Source organism: Helianthus annuus, chromosome 3, assembly GCF_002127325.2.
Source record: "Helianthus annuus cultivar XRQ/B chromosome 3, HanXRQr2.0-SUNRISE, whole genome shotgun sequence".
Lineage (NCBI taxonomy): Eukaryota > Viridiplantae > Streptophyta > Magnoliopsida > Asterales > Asteraceae > Helianthus > Helianthus annuus.
The window spans coordinates 143,430,178-143,441,991 of record NC_035435.2 but is presented as its reverse complement, the minus strand read 5'-3'; the positions used below and the strand labels follow the sequence as shown (position 1 = coordinate 143,441,991).

Here is an 11,814-nt window from a genome sequence, read left to right as displayed (position 1 = left end):
TAGCTGTTGTCTAAAGAAATTTTTTTTAAACATACACACTTATTATATATATATATATATATATATATATATATATATATATATAGGGGATGGATCATGAGAAAACTAGTTTAAATGAGAAAACCAAAAAACTAACTAAAAAAACCTAAAAAAATACCAATTTTTTTTTACAATTTTTTAAAGAAAAATCGCCACTTTTTATGTATGGAAAAAATTTTCAAAAAAAAAAAAAAAAAATTGTTGTACTGTACATGTGCACTAATACGGAAAGCCTAACCACTTAACCCACCCCCCACCGACACCCCCCAAAAACCTAAACCCCCCCCCCACCCCCACACCCCAAAAACCTAAATTCACCCTCCCACCAAAAGCCTAACCCCCCACCCCCCAAAAACCTAAACCCCCCACCCCCCACCCTCCCGAAAACCTAACACTACAAGAAATTTGGTTCTTTACCAACACAAAGTATATGTGGGAAAAAGCATATAATGTGTTATCAGTTGTCTTTACCTACATATAAAATAAGTGTAATGATGTGTAGTCTCATGACTGTGGATATAAGTCATTACCCACACATAAGTTATATCTTCCTACTATAATAAAGCAAAGTGATTTTTGCTTAGGTGTCAACACCACAAGCAATTCCTTTACTCTCTTTCCTACTTGGCAACTTTTGCCTTCATCTACATCTACATGTCAATTCCTGCTTTTTTTTCTTTTTTTTTTATAAACCTAATAAAGCTTTTGGGCGGCCAAACGAATTTTTGGGCGGCAGATCTCTGCATTCAATTTTTGAATTCCTTTGCTCATCCAAGACACCCATTACCCTATTTTCTCACTATCAACTTTAGTTTCGTTCACTATTCTCTCTTCTTCATCTTCTGCCAGAGAAACCCTAAAATTATTGACGGCAAAATTAGTCAGATCTTGAAGGATTTTCGACCTGAAATCCCATCATTCTTTGGAAACTGAAGCACCGAATGCATCATAACATCAAAGTTGTTGATTTGAAGGCAATCACTCTCTATCTGGCTCATGAAAATAAGGTATGTCAGTCAATTATTGTAAGGTATGTTGGCCAAATTCTTCCCGTTAACTCGATATTTGTTTTGTATAAGTAGTTGGGTGTTTCTCCATCAAACCCTATGCCAATTGCCGCTCAAACTATTCAGGGTTAAAAACCCTAATTTAGATCTTCATACACACCTCTCCATAATTCTATTCAATCCACCTCTTGTATGAATTGATTCAAGTGCATAACCGATTGCCATTCGCTTTTTTGCTTTCACCTTCATTCGTTAAAATATATATTAACTGAAATGATATTAGGGTTATAGTGTAGCGTATGACAAATTGTGGGTGACGTTTGGTAGATTTTTAAGGTTTGGTGAATTGTAGCAGCGTAGAAGAAGAAATGACTTAGTTGCGGCTCATACATTTTTAGTTAGTTAGGGTTGTGATAATTACAAGTTATGGTGTGAAGGAGATTTAAAAAACGGTGTCGGCTGAATTTTTAGGCTTACATGGTAAGCACTCGTGAGGATTGAGAAGGTAAACTTGAATTATTATTATTATTATTATTTCTGCTCCCAAGAGTCTTTTTTATATTACTGATTTAATTTATTGTAGTAATATGTGCTCTGTTATATGGTTATTTGTTACAAATCATTTAAAACTGGCTTTTTATATATGTCATTACTGGCTTATTAGGATCAAATTGAGTTTTGGACATGATGCTTTAACAATCTATCTATATTAAACACTGGAAATCTTTTTTTTTTAATTCTTTTTACCATCTCTGTTATATGTTATTTGAATCGGATCTGGGTTGTGATTTTCCAGACTTGGTGGAAGATCTGGGTTGCGTTTTTGTGTCTTGATATGGTGGAGGAAGATCTGGCCAGCTCTAGGTCGATGTATACTAAAGCTTAAGGTATCTTTTAAATGTTGGTTGTTTTGATCTTTCTACTGATTTTTTTGTTTTTGTTTTGATCTTTCTTTTTACCATCTCTGTTATATGTTATTTGAATCGGATCTGGGTTGTGATTCCCAGATCCGTTCTGATTTCGCTCTCAGTTGCGGTTCTACGGTGGTTTTGGCAAAGCTCCGATGGTGGTTTATAGACATGGTGGTCACCGGAATTTAACCTTCCTTAAGTCTCAATTCTGGCCCTCCAGTCTCTCATTAGCAGAACAATCATAGAACTTGAAATCTTTGTTGTTTTACTTTTTTATTGGTTTCAGGTTCACGGTATATACTGAAGGATTTGGTCCGCAAGTCAATTAAGGAGACCGCAGTGAGTCTGAAGGCCCTTAATATGGTTGGGATCCGAAACCGAAGTGAGTTTGAAGGCCCTTTGTTGTTTTACTTCTTTATTGTATCTGGATTTAAATTGTATTCGGTTTAGGGCTCTCAATATGGTTTGGATCCGAAACCGAATTTCATCATTTGTTTTTTGTTTGATTTTCGAATTAAAGTTTTACAAACAAAACCAAACTGAAAACTGGATTGTATATATATTATATACGGTGTTTGGCAGATTCACAATTTGACATAAAATAACATTTTCTTTTTAAATTGATTGTCTAAGGCACTTCTTTGTCTCACTGTTTCATGGGTTAGTGTTCGGTTAAAGGTTGCCACAAGAGACTGCGCATCGTTCATACCATAGAGTTCAGTGATGGGGGTTCAGATATCCAGATCTTGAGGGTTACTGTTTACAAAGAGAAATGGGTTAGTACTGCTCATCTTGCTGACAAAAGGTATCTTAACTTCAGTCATTCAATTTGAAAATGTCGATATGCAGAGTCGCCAATGTTAACTCATAATTTGTATGATTGTATTCAGGTTTTGAGGGATGGCGGATGGAGTGAACAAGAAGCTGCTATACTGGCTCTCGGAGATATCATCAGTATCAAACTTGGTGATATCGTTCCTCCTGCTCATGCGCGTCTTCTTGAAGGTGATGCCTTAAAGTTCGACCAAGCTGCGCTTATGGGAGAATCTCTACCGGTCACCAAGAACCCATTCGATGAAGTGTTCTTCGGTTCAACTTGCAAGCAAGGTGAACTTGAAGCCGTTGTCATCGCTACTGGTGTCCACACCTTTTCTGAAAGGCTGCACATCTTGTGGACAGCACAAACCAAGTGGGAAACTTCCAAAAAGTTCTAACCGCAATTGGAAACTTCTGTATCTGCTCCATTGCTGTTGGAATGGCTGTTGAGATTATCGTTATGTTCCCGATCCAACATAAAGAGTACAAATCCGGGATTGACAATCTTTTGGTGTTGCTTATTGGTGGAATTCCGATTGCTCTGCCTACGCTTCTTTCGGTCACTATGGCTATCGGATCACACAGGCTTTCACAGCAGGGTGCGGTCACTAAACGAATGACTGCTATTGATTAAGAGGTTGAGAGCTTGAACAAAAGGGTTAAGATCTATTTATTCTATTTCAGATAAACTAAAGCTTTCTTGAGTCGGTCCAACCTTTCAACCTTGGTGATACGGCTGCTACTCAGAAGGATCTTACATCTAGAAAAAAAAGGTACAACCAAAGAAAGCAATGGTGAATCTGTTTTGGATATTTCAATTTTAATGATTTATGTTTGTATATAATCAAATTTAGGCAAAAAAAAAACCGATAAATTCTGTGCAAGGGGCCGCAAAATTTCCAGCATTAATCGAGGCTGATGAGCTTACTAAACAAGCTTCAAGTGCTCTTGATAGAATCCATTTATGGAGCAAAATACAACTGGAACTCAGAACGCGTCGTCTTTGCATGGTTAAAGAAAGCAGATTAAAGCAAAAGAAGCTTCAAAATCAGTTGAAAATTCAGTCCAAGTTTCATGAACTAGAGGTACTAGCAACTTAAATTGTGGAATTATTCTGATTTTTTTTATTAAGTTTATTAGCATACATTTAAGGATTTGAAAAGTCGTTAATGAGTTTTACTTTTAAGGATTTGATGGGTGCCACGTTCGAGTTTGGGAAAGAGTCCTTGCTGGCAGAAGGGAGGTGTGGGCCCGTTTACCGAGCTGTACTGCCAGGTGATATCCACATGGCAGTGAAGGTGTTGGAGAGAGCTAGAGGGATGAGTCATGATGAGGCTGTTTGTATGTTTGAAGAGCTTTCAAAGCTTAATCATCCAAATTTGCTGCCTATATCTGGTTACTGCATTGCAGGTGAGTTACTTCTTTTCATGTGTTTCCTCTAAAGATTTACCATCCCAAGAACAGGTTAATTCTGTCACTTTTGGTGTTTTCTTGCTTCATCTTTTGTCAAAGTATTAGTCTTTTCATGAGTTATAAGTTGAAACATAACGTTTTTGTAGGTAATTTAGATTACAGTTTGAAGATTTCTATTTTTTATATTTATTATCTATCATAGTTATTAAAGGTGTGAGGTGCACTCATGGCGATTTGATGGGCCTGGGGCCTTATTTGGGCCTAGCTCGTAAGAATAAACAAGATTATGATTATGTTCTTTTATATTGTGGCGTTTGCTTGAATATGTTGTTTTTTATAGTCAAAATGAATTGTTGCTGCAATGAAATAGCTTGATCTTGACTTTTTTAAGTCACAAAATAGTCCTTTTAGATCACACATTCAAATTACCTTCTCTCATGTGTTATGAATGTTCTGGGCTTTTATTGCCGAGTAACAGACTTTTGATAGTTATGGGTTTTCAATAGTAACTTTTTTAAGAACGATTTAATTATTAAAATTAGTTTTATTATTTTGAAAAACCTGGATTGTGACGGGTATGAAACTAGAACCCCCCCCACCCCCACCCCCACCCCCCACCCCACATGAAATTGAGTTTTAGATACCAATTTGAATATTTGAATTTAGTTATATAACAAGCTAAATTATTGCTTTAGATTATTACTAGATTAGAACCCCGTGTATTACACGGGCTGAATAAATGTAAATTTATATACGAAATAATAAAATAATATATCTTTAAAAACCTCGTGTATTGTTGTACATGTTGAATAAATATAATTTTATACATCAAATAATGAAAAAATACCAAATAATAAATTATTTATATATTTATAAAACCCCGTGTATTGTACGGGTTGAATAAATCTAATTTTATATATCAAATAATAAAAAGTTATATTTTTAAAAACCTCATTTATTACACGGGTTGGATAAATGTAATTTTGTATAGTAATTTATAAAAAAAGTTATATCTTTAAAAAAACCCGATGTATTACACGGGTTGAATTTATATATCAAATAATAAAAAAAGTTATATTTTTAAATACCTCATGTATTACACGGGTTGGGTAAATATAATTTTACACGGGTTGGATAAATGTAATTTTGTATAGTAAATAATAAAAAAAGTTATATTTTTAAAAAACCCCGTGTGTTACACGGGTTGAATAAATGTAATTTTATATAGTAAATAATAAAAAGTTATATCTTTAAAAAAGCTCGTGTAATACACGAGTTGAGTTCTAATTAACTTTAGATTTTGATTTCCTGCATTTTGTCTCCTATTAAATAATAATAATTTTTCTCTCCTTAAAATTACATCTTAAGTCATATTCTTTTTTTTTATAAAACATATTTAAAAAATATATAATATTTTATTTAAAATAAATATATATTAAATAATAATATAATGTAACATGACTCTTTTTATTATCAATATTTTTAATAATTATATATATTAAATGGATATCTCATCGTTATCTCATAAATAATTATTTAATTTTAATAGGCTAAAAAATAGATGGCTCCAATAAATGACATGTGTCCCATAAATGGTTTCTTTTATTATATAGTATAGATCTCAGTATTGAATGTTTGTAATCTCATATTTTACATATATGGATCATTATTAAAATGGTCATAGTTGTAACATATTTTCAAATCTATCGAAATAAATTCAACATTTTAAATATAAACATTTGATTTGCTAATTAGTTTCATCCTTTGGGTTTTGTGAAGCAAAACGTCTTGAAAGAAAAACTGCCTAAACTTGCTGCTTCATTTTAATAAGCTTTTGTTTTCTTATGGTGTCATATAATTTGTTCAAGATGATTTTAGAGTTTAACATTTTATAAACCATGGGTTGGATGTGTAGCCTTGCATGTTTCTATTGTTTTTGTGTAACTTTACATATGTAGTCATTTTATTGGCATAATAACTTGGTTATTGACTACCGTGACGTTTATTATCAAACTTTTCTACAGTAAACCATCATGTCATGTGGCAACGCCACTAACCAATGGAGGTAGAGACTTCTTGCAGTTACTAATTGTTGGTGTACTTTTTCACCAAGTGGTATAACAAAGAACAGATAGCTCTTTCATACATATACCTATCTCAAGCATCAACCGAGAGAAGCATAAGAGAAATGCAATATTTGTTTCATTTCGAAATATTATAAGTAACTTATCATCTTAAATATTTGACATTATGTAGACCCGTGTAGCACATTTGTTATGTCAACTGACTATTTAAGAGATGCCTTCTAAGTTGGATCTGTAGCACATTTGCTTATGTCTGGTTGGTTTACTTTTAGATGAGCTCATAGTAACTCTTTTAAGTACAAACCTTATTCTTATTGTGTTGGTATGACAACAATAGTAATGCCTAATATTTAGGTATATATTTTTAGTGGTAATCTCACATGTTGAAAGACATATGAGAACCAAATTAAAGTATACACACAATTTAATTACGTGGTTATTTCAACACGGTTAAATATTATATAATTTACTTTGATTAACCCATGTGACACTGGGATCTTACTATAGAAAGTTTTTCTTCAAAACAGGGTTAACTAAAAAACTTAATATTTTAGCTATGTAGGACTTGATCCTTAAGACCGACCAAAATCTCCTTGAAGTTCTGCAAGTAATCATGAATTTAGAAACACCATGACTGTTGATGATTCAGGACAAACTCCTGTTAGGTCCGATCCATATTCATTCGGATCCGTGTCCATCTTAAATTAAGTAGGTATTTTGTAGAGAATTAATAGTATTGTAATTTCTATTACTTATTGTCATATTGAAGTAAATTTCCTAAATAATTCAATTTCTGTTTTTTTATTTTTTTCTTTTTTGTAAGGTTTGCCAAACATGGGTCTTAGCATGAAGAGATATCAAGTTATAAATCATACAAAAAAAACTTTTATAGATTAGATTTTTTTAATACAACCCATAACCCGTGAAGCTCACGGGTGTATAACCTAGTGTAGGCATATAGCAAGCCATACCTACACATATATGTGGTTAAAAGTACAACAATTTGTTTAGAAAACATCTGACGTGGCAACTGACATGGAATCTGACGTGGCAGTTGACGTGACATCCGACGTGGCAGTTGACGTGGCATCCGACGTGGCAGTTGACGTGGCATGAATATATGTGTAGGTAAAAGTAATCTTATTTGTAGGTAAAAGTAATATTATGTGTAGGTAAATATTGAAAATGTGTAGATATTGATCTTAATTTGTGTTGAAAAAAACAATGATGTGTTGGTAAATATAATTTAAATTGTAGAAATTAACCACACTATATGTAGATAAAAATATTCAATATTTACAAACAAATACCAAAGCAATATAGAAACATTCGTGAACAAATTAAGATTCTTAATTAAACTAATAAACATCAATCTTACAAACAACCAAATAAAAGTGGTAGTTATAGAAAATTAAATACTAAAACAAACAAAACTAAAAGTGTTTATATGTTACTAACGAGTTATAGAATCTACTAAATCGCTTTCACTCATCAATGTTTTCAACACCCTCTAATGCATCACATTGAGATTGTTCTAGTGTGCGTGATGGACGAGGCATGACATTATTCTCAATCAACGCTTGTTCCGTAATTGCACATTTACCTTTCACGTTTCCAAGTTCTTCCACTAGCTCATCATAAGCATCCACGGCTCTTCGTAAGCAAGAAGCTTTGATTTTTTAGTAGCACCCATTGTGCTACTAGAACTAATCGGATCACGTCCCCACTCGTGCAAACGAAGAGAGCTTCTTCCAAGTACAGTCTCAGTAATCGACTTATCACTCACTTGCAGCCCATTTTCATTCTGTACAATCAAAATCAGCAAAAAAAAAAAAATAAATAAATAAATAAAGAGATCATTTGCAGCCACTAAGATATATAAACAAGAAACAATGAAATACAAAGCAATCAAGTTAAAATAACGACACTTAGGTGGGTGGCAGCTTTTAAAACCTATTCCCATTCTCATTTATCATACGTAAACCCATATATGACGTACCTCCTGCCAATGTAATCGAGGAGCCTAACCTGTTTTTACATAGTTCCTAATCGAACCAAAACCTTCAATCAAAAACAATCAAATTCAAAATTTAAAATATGGGTTCGACACAAAACTAAACAAAGTAACTGGTTAATTACCTTATACCAGATCCGCGGCTAAAATACGCGCAATTCCACTTTTGTCCCTAGCTATGCACATTCCTTCTTAATACGCACTTCAACCCCTGTTCTGGCTGCTTGGCTTAACTGATCCAGCTTAGCTAGACGCAACTGAGCTTTCGATAAAATGCTTGATCTGATATTAAAACAAAGAATATATTAATAAATTGTGTGTTGCAAAATTAAAGACAAACAAACAAAGGTTCAACCAAATACATAGATATATTATATATAGAACATTCATAACCATAAAGTTAAACAAACCTCAGAGACTGAATCATCCTCACTGGTGTCTTTGGAGTTCCCCAATAGGCTCTTCTTTTTGTTGGCGTTTTGGTTTGCACTCCATCTTTCACGCAAATGAGTAGCTAAGTAGGCAATGAAAAGAGATAGTGAATATATATTGTTCCTTTTAAAATTCAATAAATTTAATGTAAACTGGTAGTCCTCACCTATTGTATCCACCAATCGACATCTGAAAGCACACACTTTGTCACCTTCTCGTACAATCATTGTCTGCCCATCTTTGGTTCCTGATCATCCCAAAACTAAATTGATTTAGAATTAAAGGCTAGTTTGCTTCTTTTAGAATTAAATGCTCACCAAATCTTACAATACAATATACGACGGTCGTTTTAGCCACTCTCTATCCTATATTCACCATCTAATATCAAAGCTAAACCGGAAGCAAGCCATTGGTAAAGCAAAAAAAAAAAAAGTCACACAAAGTGACTCCTTAATCATTAGCCTTTGCCTTTGGTAAAACAAGAAAAAAAGTCACATAAATTGACTCCTTAATCGCTAACAATCGCCCTTACACTTACACTTCAACCATCATGTATTGATTCACCACCCATGAAATAACAACAAAATATTAAAAGCTTAGATTAATCATTAAGTTTCACCCTGCAATTACAGAACAGGAATCACAGATACACAACCAAATTCATATAACTCATATTAGTTATACTGAAGAAATTTTAACAACATAAACAGCAAGATTATGAATTGCACTTGGCTCATACAAAGAAAGTCTAGAGCATGAATTTTTTTTCAAGTTAAAACACAAACAACTAAAATATAAGTCTCACATTCCCTCTAGAGTTCATTAACTGAAAGTTCCAAACTAGGGATGAGCTCGGTAGCGTCCGGTACCGAACCGGTACCGAAAATCCCCAAAAGTGGGTACCGGTACCGAAAAAGTACCCGGTTCGGTAATTTCGGTACTGGTACCGGTTCGGTACCGGGAACGATGTGCTCATCCCTAGTTCCAATCATCCGGAAATCATCATCTTTACACAAATTTCATCAAAAACTAAAACAAATAAGATTAGCCGTGTTAGTAAAAAAATAAGAAAATAACAAATCACTAACTAATATATTGGGCGAAAACACAAATTCATATTTCATTTAAGTTATCCACAACCCTGAAACCCCAAATTAAACAATTTACAGATCATGAAGACATTAACAAAATCATTCCGTACCGAACACATATCACCTTAATCGTACCGAGTGCATACATTTCAATAAATTGAAAAAAAAATTACGCCGTTATGGATTGAATAATAACGGAGAAATTACTGAAATTACGAATTGAAATAGGATTTGACATGTGCCATAATTTGGGAACTTTAGGATGAAGCAGCTTCGTGGTAACTTTCTTGCAAATGCACCATTTGGGAACTGAACCTATCGGGTGGTCCGAACCTTATAGCCGCCCATGTATCAGCCCTTCACACACATCCCTAATATTACCTTGTCGTGGCCTGAGAAAATAACCTCGAAACCCTAGCCGCCGATCAGGTCCTATCTCTAACTAACATTTTTACTTTGGTTCTCTCCTTGCAAATGTAAAGAAGGCGGGATATTGAAAGTTTGGGATGAGGACCGGAATTTCAAAATTTGGATGCAATGAAATAGATTTTAGCCTCCAAAACATCATTGTGTAGAGACGAAGAACATTGAGAGAGAGAATTGAGAGTAAGGTTTCTGTGAGCTTTTGAAAATTAGAAACTTGTGGGAAGGGAGATGATAGCCGTCTGATTGTGATTTGAGTGGACGGTGGATGAGATATTTGGGATTAGTATCCATGTGGTGTGTTTTATGGCTGAGGTTTTTTTTTTTCTTAACAGCATCTCGGTCAGGGCTATAGATGACCAAAGCTAGAAAGAAGTGGGATTCGAACCTGAGCACTTCCGAGCAGGAACCTACAAGGTGGTAAACCTTCCCACCTCCATTGCAACCACTGGGCTACGACATCAGTTGGACCAAAAGCTTTATATCTATTAATGTACATAATGAGTGTACATTATGCATTAAATGAATTTTAAGGGAAGTGGCAAATGACCTAAGTTTCCCTTTCAATATGTATATTATATATAGTATAGATATATATATATATATGTGTACATATTATGTTATATATAAAAGTTTGAAAAAATAAATTATTATAATAGAATAAATTACGATTTTGGCCCCTGTGATTATATCACTTTTACCCTTTTAGCTCAAAAAGTATTTTTTTTATCATCTGAGCCCCTAACTCGTTCGTTCTGTCTTGTTTGCTGCTGTTGGTACAGCTGGCCAACACTGCACAACATGTCGTAGTCTGGTAAGCTTTATTATCAACTACTGGAAGCATATAAACAACCCGCTTGACCGATCTACACTCACACTCTGAACGCATATAAACCCACTTGACTGATCTAAACTCGATGTTCGTTCTGTCTTATTTGCTGCTGTTGGTACAGCTGGCCAGCGCTGCACAACATGTCGTATACTAGTAAGCTTTATTAGAGCATTCACATCCATTCCACTAAATTGTGTGAGTGGAGTTTTTATAATATGAAGAGTATAAAAAGTGGTTGTGAGTAGAGGAGAGAGAAAATGTTACTGTTCATCTGTATATTTGAAAAGTCACTGTTCACACCCTATAATTTTTTAATATATTTTGAAAGTGGTTGTGAGTGAAGAAGAGAGAAAAGATAATGATAAAGGTATAAAAATATATTATTTAATTGAAAAGGAGAGAGAAAATGTAGTGTATTTTAGTGTAATTTAGGGTGAAAAAAATGGTGGAATGGATGTGAATGCTCTTATCAACTACAGCAAGAAGTTACAGCTTTATATGAGGTTATATGCACTGATAATACACTCTGAACGTTTTCAACCCACTTGACCGATCTGACTTGTTCTCTTTTTACCTTATTTTTCTAGTTAAAATACAAGCCAAACCATAAAAGGGTGGGGGCGTGTAATAACCTGTTAAAAAAATGGGTAAATTAAATAAATTAAAAGAATGACAAAATTACCCCTCTATCAACTTAGTATTGTTAGAGTATTAGTCATTTTGGATGGATTTAGCAACTTTTTTTGAAACCT

General features: G+C 33.9%; 2 protein-coding genes and 1 long non-coding RNA gene across 11 annotated transcripts; 2 read left to right on the top strand and 1 right to left on the bottom strand.

Annotated features, from left to right (window-relative positions):
* Nucleotides 1-590: 590 nt before the first annotated feature.
* On the top strand, nucleotides 591-2,983 carry LOC118490604. 3 transcript variants are annotated; one of them, XR_004889525.1, is made up of 6 exons: nucleotides 591-1,046; nucleotides 1,843-1,933; nucleotides 2,054-2,128; nucleotides 2,244-2,339; nucleotides 2,623-2,762; nucleotides 2,848-2,983. It is a non-coding gene; the product is annotated as an uncharacterized LOC118490604 (long non-coding RNA). The 3 variants fall into 3 exon arrangements; XR_004889524.1 differs by lacking the exon at nucleotides 2,054-2,128 and having other exon boundaries at nucleotides 592-1,046; nucleotides 2,591-2,762; XR_004889523.1 differs by lacking the exon at nucleotides 2,054-2,128 and having other exon boundaries at nucleotides 600-1,046.
* A 266-nt stretch (nucleotides 2,984-3,249) lies between these two features.
* LOC110929862 (calmodulin-binding receptor kinase CaMRLK) lies at nucleotides 3,250-6,538 on the top strand. The gene is made up of 5 exons (XM_035988359.1): nucleotides 3,250-3,372; nucleotides 3,458-3,546; nucleotides 3,628-3,858; nucleotides 3,961-4,183; nucleotides 6,211-6,538. The coding sequence occupies exons 3-5, from the start codon at nucleotides 3,781-3,783 to the stop codon at nucleotides 6,240-6,242; spliced, it is 333 nt and encodes a 110-aa protein (XP_035844252.1). The 5' UTR covers nucleotides 3,250-3,372; nucleotides 3,458-3,546; nucleotides 3,628-3,780; the 3' UTR covers nucleotides 6,243-6,538.
* Nucleotides 6,539-7,602: 1,064 nt separating this feature from the next.
* LOC110929861 lies at nucleotides 7,603-10,472 on the bottom strand. Of its 7 annotated transcripts, none has more exons than XR_002587454.2 (6): nucleotides 10,015-10,452; nucleotides 8,883-8,978; nucleotides 8,695-8,798; nucleotides 8,410-8,566; nucleotides 8,270-8,331; nucleotides 7,645-8,074 (listed from the first exon to the last, which is right to left on the bottom strand). XR_002587454.2 is itself a non-coding variant. In XM_035988358.1 (3 exons), the coding sequence occupies exons 1-3, from the start codon at nucleotides 10,043-10,045 to the stop codon at nucleotides 8,528-8,530; spliced, it is 339 nt and encodes a 112-aa protein (XP_035844251.1). In that variant the 5' UTR covers nucleotides 10,046-10,472; the 3' UTR covers nucleotides 7,603-8,527. The 7 variants fall into 7 exon arrangements, 1 of the variants encoding a protein (XP_035844251.1); XR_002587457.2 differs by having other exon boundaries at nucleotides 8,270-8,315; nucleotides 8,883-8,963; nucleotides 10,015-10,450; XR_002587456.2 differs by having other exon boundaries at nucleotides 8,883-8,963; nucleotides 10,044-10,450.
* Between the last annotated feature and the right edge of the window lie 1,342 nt (nucleotides 10,473-11,814).